The 26,677-nt window shown below is 50.8% G+C and overlaps 6 protein-coding genes and 1 pseudogene across 7 annotated transcripts; 3 read left to right on the forward strand and 4 right to left on the reverse strand.

Annotated features, from left to right (window-relative positions):
* Positions 1-557: 557 nt before the first annotated feature.
* On the reverse strand, positions 558-1,165 carry BZA05DRAFT_419296 (uncharacterized protein; the record flags this gene model as incomplete). The annotated part of the gene is made up of 2 exons (XM_051485579.1): positions 558-740; positions 794-1,165. The coding sequence occupies 2 exons, from the start codon at positions 1,163-1,165 to the stop codon at positions 558-560; spliced, it is 555 nt and encodes a 184-aa protein (XP_051338999.1).
* Positions 1,166-4,994: 3,829 nt separating this feature from the next.
* Positions 4,995-5,066, forward strand: BZA05DRAFT_t198 (annotated as a pseudogene). The gene has a single exon. The product of its transcript is annotated as a tRNA-OTHER (tRNA).
* A 576-nt stretch (positions 5,067-5,642) lies between these two features.
* Positions 5,643-6,589, reverse strand: BZA05DRAFT_445624 (uncharacterized protein; the record flags this gene model as incomplete). Its single annotated transcript, XM_051487008.1, has 4 exons — positions 5,643-5,905; positions 6,011-6,087; positions 6,153-6,336; positions 6,421-6,589. 4 exons carry the CDS (start codon positions 6,587-6,589, stop codon positions 5,643-5,645), a joined length of 693 nt encoding a protein of 230 aa, XP_051339000.1.
* A 3,562-nt stretch (positions 6,590-10,151) lies between these two features.
* Positions 10,152-11,991, reverse strand: BZA05DRAFT_445625 (uncharacterized protein; the record flags this gene model as incomplete). Its single annotated transcript, XM_051487009.1, has 3 exons — positions 10,152-10,217; positions 10,285-11,254; positions 11,303-11,991. 3 exons carry the CDS (start codon positions 11,989-11,991, stop codon positions 10,152-10,154), a joined length of 1,725 nt encoding a protein of 574 aa, XP_051339001.1.
* A 1,581-nt stretch (positions 11,992-13,572) lies between these two features.
* Positions 13,573-14,181, reverse strand: BZA05DRAFT_445626 (uncharacterized protein; the record flags this gene model as incomplete). The annotated part of the gene is made up of 1 exon (XM_051487010.1): positions 13,573-14,181. One exon carries the CDS (start codon positions 14,179-14,181, stop codon positions 13,573-13,575), a length of 609 nt encoding a protein of 202 aa, XP_051339002.1.
* Positions 14,182-14,958: 777 nt separating this feature from the next.
* On the forward strand, positions 14,959-15,691 carry BZA05DRAFT_445627 (uncharacterized protein; the record flags this gene model as incomplete). The annotated part of the gene is made up of 2 exons (XM_051487011.1): positions 14,959-15,277; positions 15,330-15,691. The coding sequence occupies 2 exons, from the start codon at positions 14,959-14,961 to the stop codon at positions 15,689-15,691; spliced, it is 681 nt and encodes a 226-aa protein (XP_051339003.1).
* Positions 15,692-24,119: 8,428 nt separating this feature from the next.
* BZA05DRAFT_445629 (permease for cytosine/purines, uracil, thiamine, allantoin-domain-containing protein) lies at positions 24,120-26,110 on the forward strand (the record flags this gene model as incomplete). The annotated part of the gene is made up of 7 exons (XM_051487012.1): positions 24,120-24,277; positions 24,339-24,584; positions 24,647-24,745; positions 24,799-25,014; positions 25,072-25,736; positions 25,790-25,870; positions 25,941-26,110. The coding sequence occupies 7 exons, from the start codon at positions 24,120-24,122 to the stop codon at positions 26,108-26,110; spliced, it is 1,635 nt and encodes a 544-aa protein (XP_051339004.1).
* Between the last annotated feature and the right edge of the window lie 567 nt (positions 26,111-26,677).

Consider the following 26,677-nt stretch of genomic DNA (forward strand, 5'->3'; position numbering starts at 1 on the left):
AAAAAAGATTACCTGACAACTCTCGAATTGCAACTTCACTACTCGGCGATGACTGGTAGACCCCGTTCATTTCCACTATGAGGATCAATCACTACCTGTGGTTGATTATGCATCACCTGGGACAGCGGTTATCAGCTGGCGAACTCTGGATGGCGGCCGATAATTCGGAAATTCGGATGGCGGCCCGTATTTTGGATGGTAGTTGAACAGCTGAGTGCCGGGACCGAAAAGTTCTCCAAACCTTTAAGTCCGTACTCCAACCGAGTACATGTGACCACTGGATTTGGCTTTAGAGTGAAAATCGTTTGCTATGACGTGGGGGTTCAGTGTACACGAGGATTATTTCAATACAAAACTCGGTGCTTCATGATGTAAAAGGACTTCACCGATTCACACCAACATCGGTCCAGGAATCCGTATCCATAGGAAGGTACATGACCTGTGACTTTTGCACACGATGGGTTTCATATTTGCTGCCGGCTGCTAGCTGGCTTGAAATAGGAACCGCAAAAAGATTGGTCACCAAAACCGCAGGCACCATAGTTTATTCTGAGGTACTATTTCGGCTCCACTCCCGTGTAGTACTGCGTACAGCTCCGGCAGATACATGCTCCCGGCGACATACCCGCCACAATCCAGCGGAGGTGCGGGAGAAACGTCTCCGTACTGCCGAAACGCTTGTCGATACCGAGCGGGTGACCGTAGAGAAAGAGGAGTTCAGCTCCCATGGATCGTCCGTACTAGCCAGCAATCAGCATCAAGTAGAACACCCATTGAGAGTAGTAGATCATACATTGTACTCCTTCTCCACCATGAGCGAGTAGCCATCAGGCAGGTCCCACAGCTGAGCGGGTATGCCGTTCTGGGCCTGGTAGAAAGCCGTCAACCCAGCCGCGAGTTTTTTGCGCCATTGGATGTGCCTTGGATCAGAGCGCGGGAGCTGGCGGTATTGATGGGCAGTCCTGTAGCAATGCTGGATTTGTCCTGGGGATACCGCGACGCCGTCGGAGGCCGTGACCGTCAGGATCTGGTTGGTTTGCGGCGGCAGGAAAGGGTTATTATTGAGCTGTTGTTTAAGCCAGACCAGCAGATTCGTCTTTCGCTGCGCCGCGGCTGCGACGGCTAGCTGCGAAGCATCCGCGTCGTGTTGTCGATTGCGTGCCATTGTGGTGTTGGTGGTGGTTGTAATCTGGGGGACCGAACAATGGTGATAGCGTTGATTGCTGTTGAAGTGTGAGGGACTGCACGTCGTTGATGGTGGTGATGGCGGTCTCCTGTATGACTAGCTGGGTGTTTCGTGGAAGTACCATCGATTGGTCTCGCTTGGTTCGTGCCGCCTGCCCGGCTCGTATTGATGGGGGCGTATCCGTCCGATTGTTATTCTTGTAGTGTAGGGCCTGTGAGGACGACGAAAATCCTGCAAGTTTGCCTCACCGATACGACGAAAGCGAGACCCCGCTGTTCCGAGAAACAGTACGGAGGAAAACGATTTCTCATTGAAGACAATCCAGTACATGCAAGCAAACAGAAGGTGCATTCCAGCGAAGCGCATCATCCCATCCCCAATCTCGATATCTCCCAGTAACCCCATGCGCGAAAGAGAAAAATGCAACACCATTCCGAGTACACAACTAGAAAGCAAACCCAATCCCACCAAACCTATTACCCATCTCCGCCCAAGTCAATGCAACAATGAAAGGAAAATGATTTTCTCTTGATGAGCAAACCGTGTTTCGTGTTATCCCCCGGCGGCTTCATATGTGGTCAGTTGCCATCGCTTGTGACATTTAGGAGAGTTAGTTACTTACCATGATCCCTTAACAACCACGCCCCGCCATCGCCTTGCGGTGATTACTTCCAGTTGATGCCGATCTGATTGACAGCGGTATACTGTCCGGTGACGGACGAGAAGACGTAGAGCGGGCGAGCCTCGCGGATATCCGGAAGCTGGGACTGGCAGGTCGTTGCAGGGTAGAATTTCCAATGGTCCATGGGGTGCTCGACGGTCGGGGAGCAGCGGTAAACAAAGTACTCGATTCCGGACGCGGGGACTTGGATCGCCGGGGGCTGCGCGGCAGCAGCGACGGCGACGGAGACCGTGCCGGGGTGGTAGGTCAGGGTGTAGGGTCCATGGTTTAACTCGACGACGTAGTTGCAGCCGCTCATGTTGATGATGTGGAATGTGATTGTAGTGGGGATGAGATTATGACTTTAGGTGGTGTGGGAGAGCAGAAACGCGAACGTGAAGGGGAATAGAGAGTGCGAGACTACGATGGTAGGGAGGAGTGGAGATGAGAGAACCGAGACGATGAAGGAGGATGCAGAGTGCAAGACTGAGGCCGTGATAAGAAGGAGGAGGATGAGAACCCCTGCTAGCTAGATGGTATTGTGTGCCCTACGTAACGTCTACCCCGCCGCATTGAGCTTCTCCCACTGTGACTGCCATTGCCGCATGGAGGCAGCGTCAGCTCGGCCGTCCAGATATGAACGAAATTTGACGGCGTGTGCAATCCGTAGATGGGTAGTCAATAGTCGATTCATGAGTGTTAGATGATCGGAAGACAGTATTTGTTGGATGGTCTTCCAGCGGGTGGTTGGCTGTGCTCGGTGTTGATGGTTTGTGATGTCATCACCCTCTATTCCCGAGCCGCAACTGGCTGGGGTGACTCAGCGCTCTGGGTGCGACAACGCTGTGTGACGTACATTCGAAGGGGGTAGAAAGCAAAGGTATGAAACGATTCTCCGTTGTAGATGACAGGCAGACAGTTTGGAACCCGAGATATCCGAACTGGAGTCCTTCCGACGGTGGTACATGGAGCCTGATCAGTTTCCGCATAACGCCTCCCGTACTGACGCTTGCTCCAGCCCTCGTCTACAAATAGAACCCCTTCAAATTCGCCTAAAAGAATATCAATCCCGCTTTGAACTTAATCAGCCTATGAAGGGAGGATTATTGCTATCCATTCGAGAATGATTGGTGTGGTGGCACGGTCGTCCAGTCCGAGGCCACGTGGTGAGGACGACACAGAGCTCACGGAGTTCGGTATCTGTAGCCGACCGTAGTGAGGATTCCTCCATCAAACCCGGGGGTTTCGGACTTCGAATCTTTCGATCGGCTGTTGAGGGCGGGTGCTAGGAGTTTGCCCATAGCCATGGCTTTCTTCTGCTAGAAATGTCTGCAGAGATAAAATCAACTGGATCAATGATAGCATACCTTTACCGGTTCGCGCCTTTCGGACGTGCGATAATCGATATCAGCGTCCGAGAACTGCTGCTGGTAGAGTATACTGTATGCCCATATCGAGAGCTCCATGTCTCCGCTGCCTGTACTGACCACACAGATGAAGCCAAATCGATGATTGATAGCATTCCCCCCGGAGATCCACGCGGTTTGGACGTAGGATAATCGATATCGGCGACCGAGGACATCTGCCAAGGGAGCATGCTCATAGCCTTAGTTCCATCTATCTTCAGCTAACACTGACCGCGGAGCCGACCCACCCCGATGTGTGATATCCTTGAGTGTTGCACGCTGCTTCAACTCATGGTTCCTCGCTCCAGGCTCCGCTATGATATGCTCAGTATCGCGCGTTGCATATTCAAGATGTGGGTAGTGCGGTATCTTCCCTATTGCTGACCAGCATTGGGAGCAGTATCGGTTGCTAAAGAGGACGGAGTCATGGGCGCAAACGACTCGGATCATGGACCTCAGTGTATTCCGTCTGAAAGCTGACAGCTGGAGAACATGATTTGGCTTGAGGACGGCTGCCGACTGGAGAACGGGAGCCGGCTTGAAGATGGCAGTTGGCTGGAGAACAAGCATTGATTATCCATCGAAGGAGACCCTGAATGTGGAGCCTGATAACTGCAGTCGAGAGCCAGTAGACGGTGGTGTGTGTGAGAGTTTCCCGAGATGGAATTCGGAAACAAGGCACAGCTGGAATGCAGGAGGAAGTTGAGTCACGCAGTGATCCGAAGTACTTTCTGGGCCTACAGGAGTACAGTGGCCAACAGAAGATACAGACTGCCGGTGTCGGAGACTCGGAGTATGTATCGCCTGCTCGATAGACAAGTTGTTCGCACCCTGGTTCAGCAGGTAAGTCCGAGGACCTAAGGGTGCCATGTTGGTTTCAATACACATACCATGCAATCGACCACGCCTCCGATCTTTTTTATTAGACCATACCCAGTGACCCAGCGGTATCTGTTGCAGAGACTAAAGTGCATACCACCACTCGACGTCGATGGAGACGCGATTGAACTATCCGGCAAGCGGCGCTGCTAGAAAGATGATGCAACAATCACCGAGTAGACCCAGATGGCGTCGAGCTGTGAGGGCGACGATATGTACCGAATAGCTTTGGTGAACATCAGTAACGACCTTCTAGTCACAATTTCGGAACGCACAGCTCCTGGTTACTTTACCGCTAAAAGGTCCGCATGCTCTATGGAACTCATAACATCCTTAATCCATACCTCTGGCTTTCTGTGATGATCGCACCGCTACTATCGTATTCCTCAAGGTTGGAGATGGTATTTATTCCTGCAGGTCCGACAAAAACACACTCCAGCGGCTTCTTCAAAGCAGTTGGCGTAGTAGTCATCGGTAGCGCCACCTAAACATTATTTCCTCCGCCCGAAAGCGCACATGAATTAGCTACAAAGAGTGAGAGTGCTCGTCGCATGTAGCACAACAGAATTGAAGCGAAGCATCGCGTTCGTGCGATTCTATGTTGGTGTCATTCAGCGCATGACTTAAGGCCGTTAACATCCTACACCTCTGCATCTAACATTCCCGAGAGGAAAGAAAATGTCACTGAGGATTACCGCCGTGGTTCGGATTTACGTATTGCCATCGAGCAGTGGAATCATCACTTGAGTAGAGGCAACTGTTCGTGCGATACTATTTTGGTCGCCGCAGAAGGCAGATCCTAGTGATGAGGCGTAGCACAAAGCGCAATTCATATTCAACTTTAGGCACCGCTATTATCATAGCTCTTGTGGTCTAGCGGAAAGGTGCCTCAGAATTCATGGGGAAATCCGCGGTTCGAATCTGCGCTTGAGCTTTTTATGTTTTCGCTTGTCACTCGATTAAATTTTCACTCCTTGAGCCAAAAAGCAAAGGTGGTCATCGAAGCCTTATTATTTACAGGTTGTCCAACGTATCACCCTACAAGGAGAGAGCCCTTGATGTACCACTTTAACGCTCATTCGGCCCCTATGCACCGTAATCGAACAGTCGTGATGATACTAGTCGTCATAGGGCCCCCTTCGTTGCACGATATCTATCTCGAATTATTACCAACAGTTGTCAATTACCATGATTCAAGAACTTCCGAATGTCCCAGCTCGCCGAACAGACTACACGAACCGATTAACCACAGAAAAAGACAGCAAATGAGAGCAAATGACAGAAGACGCCACATATGAGCTACCAAATATGACCGAAGTAAATGACCTCAATCACCCAATCGCACATCCGAAAAATCAACCTCTTCCTTTATCGCACGGCTGCCAAATCAAACGCAAGTCTTCGTTCACAACATTACCATGATGATGACACATGTAATCTCCCGTCAAACGCGAATTTCGACAGCTTGATTACAATCCCGCACCTCGTGACAGGTGAACTCAACCCGAGTCTACCTCTTTTTAAGCTTCCGCAAGCGCGGAACGGGCTTGCCAGCCAGGTAGGACTTGACGATGGCGACGAATTCCGCTCTTCGCCAATCCCTCTTGAGGCCGATATCGTGCTCCCTGCAGAATGACCGGATCTCATCGAGAGTGGCCTTATCGGGATCGAACGGTTCAGACTTTGGGATTGGTGCTGTGTTTTTGCGCTTTGCAGCTGACTTACGCTTGGGCTTCGCCTTAGAAGTGTTCTGACGCTTTTTTGATGGCGTCGCTGTAATGCACGAATCAGCACCGAAACATCTACCAGAAGATATTGATCGCTTACCTGTGACAGGCTACGACTCCTCGCAGTTGGAGTTGGCCGGTCCCTGCTCACCTGACTGCGTTGATGACGAGTGCAACTGCGTGGAGGCGTTGGTGTCCTCTAATTTGTTAAGCTCCTCCAAAGACACTCTGTCGGGGTTGGTATCGACAGCCATAACAGAGTCGTATTTCTGGTACCTCTCGGGGGACTCTACTCAATTTCTGGCCATTCGACAACGGGCTGATTGATGCTGTTCGCAGCAACACCACCATAAAGAGACGATGGTGGGTTGTCGTGGACACCTTGATGCTTCTGTTCATGACCGAAGGAGATCTGGGGATTCTGGGTGGAGGCGATCGAAGTGGCTTCGTCTTCGTCTGCATTTTTCCAGTACGAGACTTCTCCGACATGTAAGTAGATGTTTGGGTAAGGGGTGACATATCGTACACCCGGTTGCGTCTGACTCGGCGGGGGCTACTCACTCTCTTGTTCGCCGTTATAGAATCCGACCATCACAGGCCTCTGTGGAGCGAGTATCGAGCCAGCCTGTGCCGATAAGACTGCGCTCGTGGGAAGATTGACGGACGTACCGATGTCCACGGACGTCGTGGGTGGAGTAGGAAGGCTAAGACCGTGATCGGTATTCGACATTGTGAGGTAGGTGGATGGAGGTGCTGAGGATGTATTGGGATGGAAGAGAATTCCTGTTGTGCTGTCCTGGGACGGATGAGGATTGTTGGATGGTGTAGATGGTGGGTTGAAGATACTAAAGGATTTTGACATGTTGTAGGAAGAAAATAATTTCTCTGAGTGGATGGTGAGGGGGAACGAAGGCAGGTTGGAGGTGAGCAGCGACAGTACCCTAGAAGTTGTGTCCCCGTGCTTGCTTCTCTGGCCGGCAAATTCTAAGGTGGTTGTTGGTTTCTGCCTCCACGATGAGAGGAGCGCTAGTCTGTAGGATAGAAAGGTGACGAGCTAATAGTGATGCGTGGCATCAGATACGTGGGAGTCTACCCGGCCTCGCCAGATTGGGTGGTTAGAGGGATGGGAATCAATGCGAGGCGTCTTGAAGTTAGTCTGCAACTGCGGAGATAGGAAATATCCTACAAGATGGCATTCTGGAGTAGTTTATAATTAACATCCTCCCTGACCGTTCCCGGTAATTGGTGCTCATCTTGCGGCTTGGATTGAACTGGGAGCTCTGCGGGACTGGTACGAGTGGACGGATGGCGGTCGACCAATACCTGGACTGGTAATTTTAGTGGGAAATGTTTGAAATCGGTGATCAAGGTTTTCTCCAGTCTGTAATCGCCATCGTCCAATACCTTCGATCTCGTATGCGATTCCGTCTTCCAACGCCATACTAAGTGTGGTGAAAGGTCCTTTCAAACCTGGCTTCTTTGCTTGAAACATCGTGATCTGGAACGGTAGAGGCACCAAGAGTTCCGTATGCGATAGTTGTATGCGAGGTGGAAGTTTGTGCACTCTCGCCGAAGGTGGTTAGTCCGGCTGTGAGATCGCCACTGCAGCTGTAGCCTTGGTGGTATTTTTCTTCTCAACACGTGGACGAGGCATCGATGGCGATTAATACGAGTATCACGCAAGCTGTAAAAAGTGGTTTTGATGTTGGTAAGTGCAGTTGAAGGAAGGCCGAAGCATACAAGAGTGTTCACGTTTGAAACGAGTTGCAGGGAACTATTGCAAAAATAATGAGGTAGAGTAAGCACGTCTATCCAGGCGATGAATAATAGAGTAAAAGACCTATCTTGGCACGAATAGAGAGTCTTTTTATAGTCGCAAGACACATAGCATTCAGCCACAGCGTTTTTGCAGTACACGTAGAAAATGTCAGTAAAAAAGCGAGTGACAATCGCACAAACGAGCAACAAACAGTGAAACAAACACGTCAACAGGGTGGAATGCGAAGGTTTGAAAGTGTTGCCGTAATATTAACTCTACACGACTCCGTGCAGTTGTATTTGGCCAGCCAAAGCGTTCGACTCCCAAACCTCAGAAAGTGGCAGTCGACTGGGGTCAATTACGAACGACATATGCCGGTGGCTGCCAAACCCGTGCGATTCGTAAGTAGCTACATAGCCGATGTCACTAGATTACGAACATGAATGTATGCTCTCCCATCAGCGCTACATGTCCTAAGCGGTTGAAACATCTCTGCTGATAAGGAGTTGGAAATGGTGATTTTTGATTGTTGATATTATGCGTCTTGTTACCTGTTTCCGGTGTCACTGCTACTTTCCGCTTTCCTTTGCATACTTCACTCATTTCCTTTTCATTCGTGGCTTTGTCTGTGGCGTCTCCTCATAATCGGCCTCGTCAGCTGAAAGCCTTTAAGCCCCCAGCCCAGTCCGGCGACGACTGTCGTCGCATCCTCTGTCTGAGGTCCGGCCTTCTCTTCGTCTACACGAGCTCGTTGTCCCTTTATATGAAGTCCTCTTTCTCTTTTTTCTCGTATCAATACATCAATCAAGTCAAGTTCTCCAAATTTCAATATTGACGAAGGGTGCAAAACCGAGTGATGACGTCTGTTTACATCACGCTGATGAGCACTATTCGATTTTACTAGATTGGTCTACAATATCGCAGCCTATCGACTAAAGCTCTCGACCAGCTAGGATTCGTGGGATGGGAGGTTGTAACCGCTGTAGAAGCAGCTAGGCTCCACTCCGCGAGTGCCACTGTGGGCGAGAGAAACCCGGAGAAGAAGGGACACAACGGCATGTTTAAGGCACCTACTCGCGGAGTATCACGTATAATCACTTCACCGAAGTCAGAACAGCATAGCAGTGAAACCAACTAGTAGATTAAGAAACAACAAAAAAAGTTACATAAATCTCAAAAAAAGCAAACATGCGAACTGCGCAGGTCGAAACAAGCAAGCAAATGGCCGAAATCGAAAGAACTGGACGACTGCTATCCACTCCCCGCCTACCCGGTGATCGGACAGGCCGGGCAACATGTATGCCCGCACGACGCGTCGGGACACACCCAGCGGCTGCTCGGTAAGCCTTGCGGGCGGTCCCAGATCTGGGCGCAGAAACAGCATTGCCACGAGAGTTTCCGTCGGGTGTTGCGGAGGCGAGCGATGAGTCCGGTGAAAACCATTGTTGGAAGCTGCTGTGGAATCGATTCGGAAAGCCGTTTGAGGCTGGAGGGTTCTGCGGATGGATTGATGTGTTGTTTGCTTGCTGGAGGATTATAAGGCAGCAGTTGCGGGTATGCGTGAACCGATTGTTTGAACTTTGAGGTTGTTGGAGTTCAGGGATGTGTGTTGTGCTTGCAGGAAGTAGGAGTAGATGTTGGTGATGGTTGGTCAGTGCCGGCCGGCAACGGCCATATATGTGGAAAATACGGGGACGCCTATTGAAAAGATTTAGTTCTCTTCAGAGATCGAAGTACAACTGGTGATGGCGGTGGCTTCCATTATTCAATTGAAATTCCCAGAATTGTCTGCGGAGAATAAATATGGTGCGAATGAGAATACCTGCGCAAAAGGTAACACCGTCTTTCCCGTGATGTTCGAGATACGTGTCTGAGGCGGAGAACTAATAGCCAACCTGGCATCATAAGTCAACCTTCTACTGCGGAAACGTTACACCCTACCGCTCATCCAAACGGATGTGCCATAATACGGTTCATTCATCGAACGTGGAGATGTAAGCGAAGATACATATTGACTTGACATGTTGGAACTTGGACAGGCATGATTCGGATAACTGGACTCTGTCACTTCAGGTCGTGCGTAGTTCAAAAAATAGAAATATCCTTCCGAGCCTCCAAGTGCCTTCCGAGAGCTTCATAACTCTGTAAGGTAATCCAGTAATCCAGCAGGTGATCGCATGGGCAACAGAGATACACACCAAAGCGTTCATCAGTGTTGTGACGAGATATATGGAATTTGGCCTGTTGCCACTCACCCAGATGAGGAGTCAACCATGGACACGACGATCTCACGGATTTCTTCAATTCAACAAAGTAGCTACCTATCAGTCTGCACTAAAAGGCAGAAGAAACAGAAAGCAAAGCACAAGCGACACCAGATGTAGATATGTCAAGGAGCCTAGAACTAAAGGCAAATCCCTCTATCCTACCGAATCCTTCACAACCATATCCGCATCGTGACTTTCAAGAAAAAACAAAACGCAAGCTTCCGTCATTTTGACGACAAGACGATCGATGAGTTGGTGTCCTAACGCTAGTAGGCATCCGAGCGTAGGCGACCACGAACCTCGCGATAACCCTCCGTGAGCTCATCGTAAGCCTGTCATGCGCAAAGTCAGATTTGATTTCCTGCAAAACGAACGTAGGACGCGAGTTATTTGTCGCACCTCCTTGATGGCCTGCGAGGCGACCCTGACGTTCGGACACTCGCTCGGCGACAACCTCTTGATGATGCGCTCATAGGCACGCTCCTTGAACTCGAAAGCGTCAAGCAGTCCTTCACCCAATTCGATGACGTGGTCTATGTCGGTGGCCAGAGAAAGGTTCTCGTCCTCAGCGAGCGTGAGACGGTGCTGTAGATTGGATTCCTCACGTTCGAGGGTATCAACGCGAGCCGTCAGCGCATTCTCGATCTGGGCGTAAACGGCGAGGCGACGGTTTAATTCCTCGTTTGCGGCCTCCGCATTCCTGATACGTATGACAAGATCGTGCTCCCTCTGGTCGGACAAGAACAAAAGTTCCTTCATCTTCCCAATGCGGAAGTTGAGCACTTGAACCAATCTCTCCACTTCCATCTTCTCCTCCATGACGGTGCGAACTTCAACCTCCTTCTCAGCAGCTATGTTGCAGGCGGCATCTTCGAACTCCTCGGCGAGAATCACTTTGTCGTTCACGGTTGACTGTTTAAGCCACTCGAGGGAAGTCTGAAGCTGGGAGACTACCATGTTATTAGTCTTCAGCGCGTTATTCAATTTTTGTTCGGCGGCCATATTCAGATTCAAGATCTCCGCGGCGTGCGAGACCTTGAGGTATTTCAACTGTTCGTCCTTTTCCGTTAAAGCAGTTTTCACAGCTTTGTCAATCATGGTTTGGACCGTAAACGGATCATCGAAGTTGGTCTTGTTTGGGACCATGTTTCCGCCAACAGGCAGCATCAGCTGATGGCCAGGAATGGTGGTAGCCGTGGAACGTCCCGGATCCTGCTTGGTGCCGTCTTGAGAAGTGAGAGATCTCGCCGCGTGATCGGGAGTAGCACTCTGACCATCAAGTCGTCCTGAGACGTCGATCCATTGCTGGAAAGGGTTGAACGAACACGCTTTTCCATTGTCGTTCAGCTTCCGCTCAGCTGAAAAGACCCTAAAACGTATCAACATCCATCTTTCCATGTGTCAATCAATTACTCACTGTGCATCGTCGACAGGCTCCTTTTTCACCTTAAAAAGCGGGCGACAACCGTCCACCTGCTGAAGACATTCGTTCTCGATGGCTGCGACAGTCTGCGCAGGACTAGAGCCGGCAAAAGGGCTACCGAGAGCCTGCACACCACCAGAGCTGATTACCGGGGTAACGAAAGCCTCAACTGTGCGGACAAAAGGGTTAATGCCAGCCGTCAAGCTACCAGAGCCGGCAAAATGGTTGATGATAGCCTTCCCAGGACCAGAGTCGACAAACGGGTCACCGACGAGCTTATCAAACTCGTCAGAGCTGTCGGTTTCATGGCCTCCGTCAGTACGGGTGACACCGGTGTTTGGCAAACCACCCTGAATGGCATTCGCTGGGGTTGCCTTGGTTGAAGTCGCCTTGGTCGGGGTCGCCTTAGGGACCGAGGAAGCATCAATGCGTTCGGCCGTCAGAACTGCGTCAATCATCACTTCGCCATGGCCGCCTTCAGTGATGAGCTTGAAAGCAAAATTGGCGGGAAGCTTCTGATCGCTCTTTTCTCCACTCTTCTTCGCGCCGGAGGGGCCACCAGAGGCACCACCAGACTTCGACACGCGATGCTTGCTGTCGTACTGTGACTTATATGCCTCACGGCGAGCTGCCTGCAGAGCGGCCAGCTTGGCATCCCTCGCGGTTTCCCACGGCTTGGACATGTTGCTGTAATCCACATCAGTACTTGTCCAAAGCACTATTGATAACAGAAGGGTAGATCATACCCTGACATCGGGGAGTTTTTTTTTTTGTCGTGGAGTGTGTTCGGTTCGAGAGGATGGGGGTTGCTTGAATGCCAGGTGTTCGCTCTGCACAGGGCTATGGACGTTGATTTGAGTGTGTGCTGATGGAAGGCTGAGCGAGAGCTGCAAGCAAACGTGACGCGGGTACTCGATAGAGAAAATGTGGAAAGAAAGGGGTGAATAGGCCACTATGAAGCCCGTGGAAATTTGTGGATACAGCGAAAGGTGGAAGTAGGAGAAAAGATATTACTTACGATTCCAGTGAAGGAAAGTAGTCTGTGCGATGCGGGTGACGTCTATGGTTGCGAGTCGAGGCGTGAGGAGGGAGGTGAGGAAAGAGGGGAAACGCGCGGGGGGGGGGGGGGGGTGGGGGGGGTGGAGATAGATGCGAGGGGAGGTGAAGCCTGAAGGCAGAAGGGAGTGGAGGTAGAAAGTGAACGGAGAGAAGAAGAAATTGACCAAGGAACCGATCTAGCGAGATTGCATCAGCAGCAAACACGATACCGGTTTGACACCACTCGCGCGAGTGGACACTGGACAGCATGTGGCTCCTTGTTTGTGCGCATGTACATCCCCGCCCGGCTCGACCCTCCTGCTGCCATGTGATGTCTCAAATTGTGGTTCTGGGCATGCGCAGCTGCAACCATATGTACGTATTCCGTGGCTTCGTCTCACACCAGAGTCGTGAATTGCGAAGAAACCCACAGAGTGCGATGTCTCATCCGAATATTCGGAAGAGTCCACGAGCTATCAAACAATTAGGAAATAATATACCCAGCGCCAACCACGGATGGCTTTCGATCGAACGCATGCCAATAGTACTCAGCCATCTGGTCTGCTTTCACAGTGCCGACATGGCTATTCTGTATCTTTCGTGCAGAGCCCGTCCCCGTGCCCTTTTTCGGAGGCGTTCTTCGTGTAAAACCACTTCTCCATAGTAGGCATCTAGTACGAATTGGTTTGTTCGACCAAAAGCTTTAACTGCCGAGTCTTCAAGCCCCTTCACACACGGCAGGCCGAACATATGAGCCGAGCCTGAGCGGCGATATTCATGTGTCGGCTGCAAGGGAAATCCGCAGTGCGTTTCACTACATAAGAGCTTCCATCCGGAGGCAACCGATTTGACTCGGTCATTCCGTGATTTCATCCAGGTACAGCTTGCAGAGCCATGATCGCCAGGCCCGTGCTGTCGCTCGCGACGTTCTGGCGACGAGAGTCTCCGCGGGGACAGCATCCGGAGCACTGCCATGATGCGATAGGGTCACATACAGAAAGACGAAAAACAGCTTCTTACATTGATCCACACGTTCTGGTTACATTGGAACTTTACACTTTAAATCACGATTCACTGGACGGTGTCACACCACATGACTTACGGAGACCACAAGATTCACCAAAATACGAAAGACACTCCAAGCAGTATCACACAAATATCATTTTATTTACCATAAGCACGAGATTCTATAAAGATTCCAAGCATATGTCACACCCCCATAACGCCTAATGGACGACACCCTTCAGGGGGGCATTTCCAGCGAACGCATAGGTGCCGCCGGCCCTATGGAAGTCGTAGTTGGCGCACCGGAACATGATCTCCTTGACAACCCAAGAGAGGTCATGGCAGTGAACCATTGCCTTGTGCTCGCCACACAAAGAGACGTCGCCGCCCTTGTAGTGCTCGAGCCTAGTGCAGCGGGAGCCGTAGCGGTTGCTCTGCATGCAGGTCTTTTTCCTCGCCTCGAGCTTGGCGGCGCAGCCCTGGATCTCCTCGAAGGTCGGGGACGCGGAAGACGTCTCGCACTTGACGCTCCCGGCCTGCGTGAGCACGCCGGGCTCCTCGATGTTCGCGACAAGGTAGTTGAACTTTAACTTGTCGGAAGCGTCGGCCATGACGATGGCGGTCGTGAAGGTTTCCGTCATGTTAATACCGTGGAGGTCGGCGAGAAGCGAAGTGGGCATCTCAACCGTGATTTTTTTCGGCGCGGTAGTGTCCATAGCCGCGGCGATGTTGGCGCTGACGTTGACGAATGCCTCGTGGCCGGAGGGCGCTGCATTAACAAAAGCGACCGCGGCTTCGAGGAGCCCGACAACAACGAAGAAAGTGCGCATCTTGATGATCTTGAAGGTGTCTGTAATATGCGACAACGTAGACCGGATTGATGTCGATTCTGTTGCTGTCAGTTCGTGAGCCGTGTTGTTGATGGAGGTTTGAATGTCTTACATTCTCGCAGGCGTTTTCGTCAAAAAAAAAACAAGTCTTGACAATATCGTCGATTGTGTTGTTAGAATGAGGATGTCATTCTTACGAATGGTTGTGGGTTGGAAAGCTTTGTGGGTTATAAACAGAAAAAGAAGTGATACAACCAATAATTGAATGTAATCACGACTGAAACTTAACCAGTCACTACCCTCGGTGTCGGGGCTCAGCCCCGGTGGGTGGACGCTGTATTGTGTAATCTTTTGCATTGACCGAATCATGGTATATCACTCGTCCATCCCAAATTTAGCCAAGTAAGTTCATGCTTCGCTTACTTGCTCATACTGTATGACCCGAGCCCTTCGCTGGGCTTTGCAAAGCATTGTGATTCTCCCTGGGCCCCAGTCGGCCCGCGACCTTTTTAGATATTTGACAAGCCTACTACCGTTATCTTCTTCTCCTTGCCGGATCTATCGCCAAACCACGAGTGCAACACTACGAATCTACGACGACCGCTGTCCAGATGAAAGATAGAACGAGGGAGGAGGCGACAGAGAACCATGCCATGGGTATTTCCATTGTAGCTGTGGGAAACGAGCATTTAAGTTCTGATGGGTTCACTTCGGCAGATGTCATGTCGCGGAGTTCCCAACTTCGCATGACGAGGACCAAATCCCCACGATATTCTCATGTACCGCAATGGTACCCCCCGAGTCCCGCCGGCTGCAATACCAGCATGCCAGATCAAAGAGCCAGAGGGTCTACCCCTCTCCTCCCGAATCCAGATCCACCGTCTACCGCATCCAACGACCTGTCGCGATTCCTCGCCCCCGAGCCACTACATCAGCGATTCAGCATTCAGCATTGCAGCCGCCGTCGGCACGATTCCGCCCACGTCCATTAGTACAATACTATGGGCGGGAGGTAAAGTGTGCGAGTCAACGGGACTGCACCACAAACAGCAGGATATACCCGACCGACCGGCGTATTCGAGCGCGTCATTACTCGGTAAGTCCGGGAATTCGGCGTCATATGCGATCACGTCGTCCTAACCGGCCAGCTCCTTGGTGGAAATTGGAAATTGGAATTGGGAAATCCGGTAAAAAAATCCGGCCAGTACCTCCGGTGGGCAACACGCCGACCAGGCGCCCGTTGCGGATGGTGCAGCTAAAAGGCTCAGACACGGGAGCACCTTTTCAAGGACTACCACGAATGGAAGACCAGCAGAAAATTCCGTGGAAAAAGGTCCGGATGCAAATGAGGAGATGCAAAGATCAATTCCAGATCCGGAACCTCTTCACAGACGAGCGCTGGATTCTCCAGTTCCTCTCTTCCACTGCTGTGGAAAGATGGATGCCTGCGACCGACGAGGAAGATATAGAGAGCCAGGTCTCCGAGTGGGAGCTCAAGGAGCGGGAATAAAGGAAGGCGGAACTAAGGCGGGAGGAGGAGGATGGTGTTGAGGTTTGGGTGTTGGGCTCCAGCTTGCTGTTCCTCTCCACACCTTCTTTCATGCCATCCCTTTTGGAAGAGGTGGGAACAGGCCTGGGAATCGTCCGTCCCGTCCGTCCGAGGCGATGCCCTGGACGAGACGGAATTTGTCGGGCCCGGAATATCAAGGACGACAGGGCTCCAGGCAAGCTGAAGGACGACTGCATTCGGGCCCGGATATTTTGGCGCTAGTACTAGCCTTGGAACTGTGGCGCCCCAGGCCGGAATCACGCTGAGAAGAACACGACTGAGGAGTTCGCAGAACGCCGAGGAGTAGACGGCTAAGAAGACACCTCTACCGGCAGATCATGCACTATGTGCATGTCCGTTGCTCACTGTTCAATCCCGTATCCGATCGGATGCAAAATTTGCACCGGCCAAAATCTTCCGGACAGCCGGCACCGTACACTTAGTAGCCAGCCGCTTCCGCACTAAATATTTCTGGGCCCCACGGGGCCCCACTCGGGCCCCAATAGTCTTCCGTCGGGATGGACTATTCCCAGGCCTGGGTGGGAAGTGGCGACGACTAGGGACTTCCGGTGACGTAGGGACGGTTTGAGTGAGTGGAATTTGTCTTCTCCCACTGTCATTTGCTTGGAGCGCTCACTTCCTTCTTCGCTGACTTTTGCAGAGCTTGCATATCTAGCGTGAGAGTCAGCCTGTTCGCAGTGTTTCCAGACAAACACACTACGGTATCTTCATCGTCGTCACCGAAACTACCGACAAACCACAAGCGCAGGTGATTGACTTAGGTATTCGACTTGACAATTGTTGTGAATGCGCAACAGGGTGCAAACGGAAGTTTGTGGCGAAATCGTCGGGCCCTCTTTTTCAGAGTTCCGTCCCACATTCGCGCCGAATCCTGATAGATGTCGGGAGGGTTCGGTTATCGCGGTCGTGGATGACTGTCCCTTCCAGATGGCGGTGGGGAATCCTCCGGGTATTCGTGATCCTGAACTTAGTGAAGAAGCTCGAAGGAACCTGATACCGACCGGCGGAGCACACTATGCTCAATAATCGTTGAAACGTAGGCCGTTAGGCTGTTCATAACGCAACTGAGGGGCGTGTTTTTTCTGGTTATATCCTCAGATTTATCGTAGGTATGACATGGCGGCGTATGGACGTAGTATCCCCTCTGTCCTGTCCATCCTCAGAAAGCGGGCTCGATGCGACCACCTCCCTCCGGCGCTGTCAACCGTCCGTCCCGTCCGTCTTTGAGTTTGCCCGGCTCGGGACGGAATCAGTCGGGCTGAGGAGACCAAGGACTACAGTCTTCTGGGCTGGAGAAATGAAGACGGATACCCTACAGGGCCCGGAATTGACTGGCACACTAGGACAATGCAAGCGGCGTGGCACCACACAGTGGCGCAAGTGTGGGGATATGTGGCTGTGCGGCTCCATTTCGCAGTGTCTCTCACGGTATCGAACCTTCACACCATACCTGTTCCTACTTCCATCATTGTCTATCCCCTGATTTCCATTGTTGACGATGCTGAAAAATCTGCTCAAGGCTGAAATTCTGCTGGTAGCCACCGCGCTGCAGTATTCTACATAGTCCGGTCGGGACTACCGTCCGGACCGGACGGTCTGCCAAGATCTATTCCGGTCCGGCCCTCCGGACGGACTGCCGAAAAGTAGTTCGTCCCGTCCATGGATGCCGAGGACAGGAGGGGACTACAGTCTGATGCCAAGATGTGAAAATTCTTCTAGTTCCCGGCCGAAGAACCCAAGAAATGAAACTTTTTCTAGTTTCGGCGGAAGAAACCGGTGACATTGGTGACGAGCCTGGTGGGCTTCCTGAAGGCTGAGGGAGGCAGAGGTGCAGAATTAAGCTTGCGAACACGGAGCAATATGTAGCATGCGACTCACTCAAGTTATCATTGTCCAGCTAAAGTATATGACCGTAACCACCGAAATTACTCAAGATCCTCCTCGCACAAACCACAAAGCGTGTCCTCCATTACCCTATTATCCTTCCTACAGGCATCAAATAACCCATCCGGTTTCCAACTCTTCAAACATTCCAATGCTTCCACAGCGTCGTCCCCCATCTTGCACCATCTATCACTCATGCGCAATTTTGCGGCACTGAACACACGTTCTGTTTCCGCACTCATGGCAGGAATAGTCAAGTTGTCCATAGCCATTCTTGCCAGATCCCGCATATTGGGATCCATGGCCATGACGTTCCAATACTGTACCACATCAACTATCGGCTCCCTCCTTACAGGAGATTATTGAAAACGGCGCATCTGATCACCATGTTACTCTTCTTGGATGAGCGCGAGCCGCTTCCTTTCGCAGTAGTGGATCCGGCTGCCTGGGCGATGCACGGTTTGCGGCCCCTCCACGTTGGGCCTGTGCGCGGCAGACTATTCACGATAAGATTCTTACCAGCGGTGATTAAGAGACGCCTCTGCCGCTGCAATCCAGCCGGGCCTTGAAGCCCACTGTTGGCGGAAATATTCGAACTTCACATGGGGATGAAGTGCGACGGTAATAGCGTAGGTAGGGCAGAAGTTTGTCTTTGCGTAGTACCGAGAAGGTCACGTCAATAGTTGTACTGCCAAGTAGATGTGATCCAGGAAAGAAGAGAGACTTACCCATCTAGAATCGCCCATCCATTATTCATCATGGTTAACAGGCGAGGATCCACTGTGAACTGAACTTTATAATGTTCAAGATGTCGAAGAAAATCATCCATAGCCGGCAAGATATCCGCGACAAAACCATTGCAATACTTCACTTGTAGTTCCAATGTGAGCTCCTTGAACAGCTGACAATTTCTTTAATGTTACGGCCCGGCTGTGTGGCATAGCCGCGAGGCGATCCAGAAATGATTGGAGGCTGCGCAGGGCTGCGCGGCTACAGGTTTGCCGAGGATTAGCCGAGTTTCTGTTCTTTTGTGTTGTTTTCCGCTGGTTTTCCGTCCCGTTCCTTTCCTTGATTTTCCGTTCAATTTCTTGATTTGTAATTGGGTTTCCACAAGTTTGCATTGTCTTCCTTCTCTTTCCATTGTCTTCTTTCTGGTTCTTTCCTTTGTTATGTTGATATTGGGTTTTATAATTGCGCCAGGAGGAATTGTCTCCACAAGGAGGGCTCCCCTCGCGCTTTGTCTGTTTCTTTTCTTTCTTCTTTACAGAACGTCTTGTCTATTAGCGAATATATCAACCTTGCTCCTGAGACATCTCTCTGAGTCTCGCCGTCTGCCGGGCTCTGCCATATCTCGTCTTTGTCACTTGTCGCCGCCTTGAATGCTACGTACCTTGGACGTCCCCTCGCGCCTGTCCCGTTACATCACGTTCTATCGAACTATCTCCAACCCACGTAGCTCCTGTTACATGCTCCCGTCCTCACCCTGTGAATCTCGATTTGCCCGCATCCAGACTCCTTGCTGTCGACGTTCAACATACCGACGAACGGTTAGATTCTATAGTCGGTGATGGTGCGCCAAAGGTGGTCCGTATGGTTGACACCACTGTGGGTGCCCTTGAACCGATGTAGAGAGAGCAGCGCCACGTGTAGTTGTCCATTACGATCCATCCAATGGGCAACAATGGCCTGGTAGGCACGCCGGTTCGGTCCACTCCACATATCAAATGAGAGGTGGATCTTGGTTCGGATGGCGCGTAGCTGCGACCTCACCTCTATCGTCATGCAGTCGTACCAGGTAAGCAAATAACGCTTCATGGCATTGCCACTCTGTGGCAGTGCGCGGTATTTGCCTAAGTAATCTGGCTGGCAGGCGGCCAGGTACGAGCAAAGAATGCAGAATGATGTATCCTCGCAGACACGGAAGCTGACATTCATGTCCACGATCGACTGTAGGTGGAGGTCTTTGAAGATGTCAATGTTGAAAATGATTCGTGGCTTCAACTGGCCAAACGCGTTCTCGATCGTCTGCTGCGTCTTGGTTCCCCCTTCGGCAACAATCTCCCCGTCTGGACCAATACGGTGCTTCGATGGCAGGTGTGCAATAGCGTTTTTTGTAGTCTTCATCGCGAAGGTGGCAGCAGTGGATGGATTCGGGCCTGCTTGTAAACACGTCAGTCAAGGCCGGTGAGTGGTGTTAGCTTTGGAAAACCACTTACATCGCTGGCATTTCCATCGCGGAATCCCCCTCACCGTTCACTCCTTCCCATTCTCCGGCAGCCAGATATGGCTTGAGCGAACCTTTGTCTTCGCTTTGAAAAGCGCCGGCATCGAGATCTAGTCCGCTCAGTTTGCCCTTGTAAATGTTTCCCACCTTCCCCATCCGAAACAATCATCATTTCCTTTCCTCTGCTGGAGATTCACGAGTGACTAGCTATGCCACATTTCTGAGAAAAAGCACCGCACGTGACGTCGGTAGTCGAAAATTATGATGAATGATGGCCGAGAAGCTCCACGGTGTAAATTCCAACACGAGGGCAAGTTTGATGAAATAGCCAGGGTGACAGTTCCCTATGCGAAACGAATAACGGAGGCGAAGCGACTGCGAAACTCTCAAATCCGAGTTGTTGAAGAAAGTTATTGATAACGAGAACAGTCGATCCAAGTGGGTCCCCCAAGCACAGCATATCCCCATAGGTGTGAAGTGTCTCAAAATATCCGTTCCGGTCTTTGGAGTTTTGCCCACCCCATGAGCCCAAGCGTCCGTTGACGGCCGGGGATCCTGATTCCTGATTCGCAATGGAAGTTGTGCGCTTGTCCCAGCAGTTCGGATGACTTCGACAACTTCAATAAGAACTTAAGGAGCACCGAGTGTGTTGTGAAATTCTCAACGATGCGGGGCCGTGTTTGATGAGACGAGCAGAAGCTTTGAACATCGCCGGCGGGGTTTCCCGTCTTAAAAGTTCCGTTTGCGTATTTTGTCGTGCTTCTGACCTATTTGAAAAGTTAGTTTCTGTGTCCTGGTAGGCTAATTGTGCGCTGCTGACTTTAATGGTTGATTCAGTCGCCGTCGCACGAGTATTTCCCATGACTTTAGTCCGGCGAGTTTGTCGGAATAGTACTGAGATAGAGATTCCGTTGATACTCTAAATCCATCAAGTCAGCAAAAGGTCCATCCATACCAACAGCTCCAAAGATTTCGTTTGATACCTCATGAATGCTATGGTCTGATAAGGCACTCAATCATGAAGCCATCATCTCTGTCTCAAGATATCTGTTCCATTCTTCAAATTATATCCACTTCCTGAGCCTGAGCGGTCCATTGACGGCCGAGGATCGTGATTCGCAATTGAAGTCATTCTCCGGTCCCAGTAGTATGGATGACGTTGGTAAGTCATGAGGGCACAGTACGAGGTTCGTTCTAAACTTCGCGACGACACGGGAAACTGTTGGAGAAGATGAGTAGAGGCTTTGAACACCGCTGGCGAGGATTTCCGAGTTCCGACATGACAATTCCGTCCGTACCATATAGCACGTTTGCTCTGTTTGCTTTGCTATATTAGTTTTCATATTTTGGTAGATGAAGAGTGCGCCGCTCACATTGATGGTTAATCTGCTCACTGCGCCCGCCCTTACACGGGTATCTGCTATCACTTTAATTCGTAGAGTGTGTCTGAATAATTGACTGATAGAGATTCCCGTTGATAGTCTAAATGCATTTCGTCAGCAAATTCCCTCTATCATTTGCACAGCTGCACAGATCTCATTTATTACCCAACACAATGTACGGCCAGACTCCGTTCAGACCATCAATAATCCGGCCATCATCTCCGTAGATCTAACCTAGGCATGTGAGAACGTTCCAAGAATAAGCTAGCCATTGGTTCTCATGTCGTTCTTTCGTTAATCCATGGCGTTTTCATAACTCATATATGACTACCGTTTCTATATTGGGTGTCAGCGATTAGTCCTTGGCAACGATACTCATCACTTCTAAAGTTTCAAATTACAAGATCAGCCAGCTCCGATTCGCGGATCCGAGATGCGGCTTCCACTCATACTGCCGGCTGAAGCCTTGGTCGGACTGAGTGAAAGCAAATTGATTTCGATGTCGCCATGCTAGTACATGAAGGGTTCCAACGTAAAATATGTGCCAGTGGCGGTCACAGCGAGGAAAGCTCCGGTCTTCGGGGATAGCGTCGTTAGGAGAACGCCGCTGCAGAGGGCTGGTGAATGGTCGGTGCCGTGCTGCCGTGAAAACGTCCTCAGATCTTCGTGCGTAGGACGGATGATGCGTTTGTAGCGATACCGAATGAGGGATCTATAAGTCTGAGACCTGATGACGCCCGTTAGAGTATGGGTATTGTAGAATGCCATCGTGACCTCGGCAAAAAAGACCGCGGCTTAAACGGGGCACGGTTACGTACCTGCGAATTGCTTGCAAAGGTTCCGTTCGTAAATCCTTGAAGACTTTCCTCTCCCGGAACGAGCTTGCAAGCATGATGATCAGGGTGGTGTGCTACCGGTAGTCAAACGTATTAGTCGGCACTTTCGAGTGGAACGACACGAAGCGTTTGGCGTGAGGATAGGCGCGCGGGATGCCGGATGGTTTTGGCCTATAGACTACAGAAGATTGTTTAGCTCGGAATCGGTCGTTTCATTTGTAACCCCACATACAGTTCGTTTTACGTACCCCGGGCCCTGGGATCGTAACTGTTGAACATAAGAGATAGATAAACATAACAATAGTATTCGATAGAGCAGCAACATCGTGGGCAGCGAGCTCTCTCTATATACAAGCTTCATAGACCAGACAACCTCCCCATCGATCCCTTCAGAAGGTTGGTCGTCCGTCCTCGAATACCACACTAGAGTACATTAGGGACATCATCATCTCCGGGCATCCCATATCCTGACAGTAACCAGCAGCAGCATCTGTTACAATCTCGGAGTTGACATTCGTAGAGCATCATGATGGTTGTGCAGATTCGGAACGAGCGGTGTCGATAGTCGAAGAGGATTTTAGATGCGTCGTTCGTCATTCACCGGCCAGTGCCTGCAGTATGATCAGCCTTTCTCTCCACATTTGCAATACCTTCGGGAATCAGTTGAGTTACCTTCGTTCTTCGATTGTCGGGAATCAGTCGCGAGATAACGAAGAAAGAAGAGAAACAGCACTACCGCTTCTGGTCATCACGATGGTGACGAACAGCCATATGGTGAGCATAGCAGCAATAGATGGGTGGACGTGATGGCACAGGCGGTTGTGCATACACAGACGAGTCTTTCGAGCCACATGCGATTCATTGGTGTACTGGCATGACAAAGAAGCGTTCTTGGATATCGAGCTCGAAGAATGGGTCTGCGTGCAGACATCGGTGAACGAGAGCAGCGGGGACAGTATGAATGGTTGCGGTGCAACGTAAATGTTAGGCACACTTGCGGCGATACCCACACGGCTTCCATTCAAGGTGATGGGTGGATGCCGTCATGGGAGAATGTCGTCATGGGAGGATGCCGTCATAGGAGCCCATCCGAGTTCAAACATGCTGGCATGCGACGTGCTGTGTCTGTTCCAACAGGTTGCGTGCATAGAAAATGGTCTTCGAAGTCGGGACTGGCTGAGCTGTGCAGCGAAAGGATTGGAATGGCTGCCCTGCTCTCAAAATACAGGATAGCTGCACTGATCGATCCTCGACCGGAAGCCCGTACAAGCGAAGTCACATGCGTCGCTTTCGGGGCCATTCGATAGAGGGCTCCTCTGATGTGTTCCACGTCGAAGAGCTCACTGATGACTATGCTATCGGGCAAAAAAAAGGAGCCCCGATCTGACCCTCTTTAACCGATTGACACACCACTCGTCAGTTCGGGGTCGAGGAGGCAGGAAAGTGCATACTACTACAGTGAGAGCTTCGAGTCCATTTCACCGGCAGGCTGCATGACCCCATCTGCATGCAAAGGAGGACTGTGTTCCGAAGATCCGATGCCAGTAAGTTGGCCGGTGAGTGCGTTCCTGGGAGATTGTTATTGGATCAGCTGATCTAGAGCGGTAGGGACCGCCATATATTCTTCCTAAAATAACAGCATCAAAGATGCAGTCTGGACACCAAAACAAATTTCATGCAGTGAAACCAATCATTTGGCCGCCTGCCAAACTTGAGAATTGAAACTCGCTTCCTCCTTCCGCCTTTCCTCTCGTTTCTGACACCAGAAAACCACTCCCCTTTATCTTGTCTTCTGCACACTTCCTCTCCGTCTGGCAAACATCCTCTTTCAATCGTGCCTTTTGAAAGAATCTCCAGGTTCCTCATCCAGATCCTCCCTTACGTGGTGCGAGAAGGTCTGCGACGGTCCACCTTTACACTTTCCTCCCGCACACCGCCTCGACACTTCTATCATCCCGCAAGCATCCCCCGTAGTTGTCCCTACAAACATCACCGCAGCCCACCCCGAAGCAGAGCTTCTGTTACGATAAGTAAAAAGCACTATGCCTCCAACTGTCAAACGATGGTTCGTGAAGCAGTATCAGCGCATGAAGCTCGATGACGCCAATGGCATCAAGCCAACGCGATTCCTCAACAAGGACACTGCTGCTACCCCCCTCGCTAAAGCGACCTTCAACGCTGTGACTTTCTCTGCGTACTGGTAACTGCGTTTCTTTGCTTGTGTACCTCTCAGGGTTATATAGTGCTGACTACTGGGGTAGGGGAATCACGGGCATCAATGCCGCTTCCTGGGCAATCGGCTCCAGTAACCTGGCGACAGGTCTTACCATCCCCGAAGTCTTCTGTGGAGTGCTCGCCGGAGCTTTCATGATAGGATTCATCGCCTTCCTATGCGGGGAGCCCGGAGTTCGCTATGGAGTTAGCTTCCCGATGATGTCCAGAGCTGCGTTCGGCATCTATGGGAGCTATTTTGTGGTTCTCACCAAGTTGCTCGTGAATTGTGTCCTGTATGTTCCACCGTTGATGTCGGTGGTCTCTCACTTGCTTTACACCTGCTGACTGAGTTCAGTTTTGGCATTCAGGCATTCTGGGGTGCTCAGGCTATCCGGGTGATTATCAATGCTCTGTGCCCTAGCTTTATGAAGCTGGCCGACATTGTACCACATATGTATTGCCCCCGTTACCGACAGCTCCGAGTGCTCATATATTAACGTTTGGTAGTTCTTTGATGGGGGCCGACGAATTTATCGCCCTGGTCATATATCTGATGATACTCTTTCCGCTTCTCCTTATTCCTCCTCACCGCTTGACCTCGTTTATGCGCATCGCCTTCGCCGCCGTTGTCATGTCCGTCTGTGGTATGCTCTTTTGGGCCTTGCAACCAGCGAAGGATTACAAGAAAAAAATCCATCATGATGATAAGGTTGTGACGGATAGGTAAACCCCCCTGGGTCCACTTCCATCTCACGTACGAACCGCTAATGGTTTAAGCAGAGACCACATTTTTGGGTTTCTGCAGTGCTTTAGTGCCGTGGGTGGATGGTGGGTGGGAAACGCTTTCCGACAATCGGACTGGACACGATTTGCACGGTCTCGCAAAGCACCAGCGATTGCACAAATGGTTGCAGCTCCCCTTACGATTACGTTTACGGCACTGATCGGAACCTTCGTTGCGAACGAAGTTCGAGATCGATACGGTGTCCAGACATGGCAACCCACCGAAATATTGGCTCAGATGCAGTCGATGGAGTATACGGCCGGCATGCGGGTTGGGACATTCTTCGCTGGTGTCGGTTGGTTATTTTCTCAGCTATCGATCAATCTCGTCCACAACTCTGTGGCAGCCGGAATGGATCTATCGTCTATGATTCCGGAAGTGATCAATATCCGTCGCGGGGCAGTCGTCATTGTTATTCTGGGAATCGCTACCAGCCCATGGAGATTGGTTCGCTCGCCTGCAACGTTCATCGTGGTCATGAGTGCATTCGGTACCTTTACCGCACCGCTCGCTGGTATTCTCATTGCCGACTTCTGGTGGGTGCGCAAGGCTAGTTACAATGTTGAGGAGTTGTATATGGCAAACAGTCGTTATTGGTACTGTTACGGTTTCAACTACCGTGCCTTCATGGCTTGGTTTCTTGCCATGTGGCCGTCTATCCGTAAATACCTCCACACTTCCATCATCATGGATGTTTGCTGATTACTTGAGCAGCTGGATTTCTCGCGCATGTGGTCGATGTCGACGATAGAGCATATGTTTGGCATTACGTTTTCCAGTTGACATTCATCGTCGGTGCGATCCACCCCCCCCACCCCCCCCCCTTACGTCCTTTCTTGAGAATAGCAACTAAAATCAGCTTTAGGACTTACGGGTGGATTTTTCTGGTATATGATCATGTGTTTCATGTTCCCACTACGTGATCCTACAGATGGAGAAACCACCATAGCCTCGCGAGCCTCCATCGAATCGTCGAACTTCGGAGATACTTCGAGCGAGACTGAGGACTATCCGCCGACTCACAATCAGTTCTAGAACTGTTGGTCGGCGGTCACCGATATGCTTTCATTGTCACACTGAATGCCTACATTCATGTCGTCTATTGATTTTATGATGGAAAGCTACCATTATTGCTATTTTTCCTTCTCTTTCCTTTGTTGATGCATTATCGGCGGACGCTGCCGGCCTTGGTGCCAGGCTTCCTGCTCATTAACTTTATCCTTATACTGCTCTGCATGCACATTGATGTTTTTTTTCAGTGGCGTGCGCTCTCTTTCCACCGCTTGACACAAGCGTTGTTAATTTTCCTTGTGGAATATTTTTTTACTGGTATGAAGTACGGCGTAGTCGGGGCATGTGTTCCTGACTTTTCGGAAGAGACTTTATTATAGCATTAGGGATCATGAGGTATCGGGGGGTGAATTGAATGTATTCTTTCTTGTACTCTGTGTTCCTCCTTTTTTGTTTGCCCTCCAATGGGTTTTTTTGATTGACTCGATGCTCTTTTCGAAAACCAAACACATGAGGTCACTCGGTAAGGTTGAAAACACTTACTGTCACTCGGGTTTACCAAGACATGACATTTTTGCGATGTGTGCATCC

Source organism: Tricharina praecox, assembly GCF_024521635.1.
Source record: "Tricharina praecox strain CBS 144465 chromosome Unknown BZA05scaffold_14, whole genome shotgun sequence".
Lineage (NCBI taxonomy): Eukaryota > Fungi > Ascomycota > Pezizomycetes > Pezizales > Pyronemataceae > Tricharina > Tricharina praecox.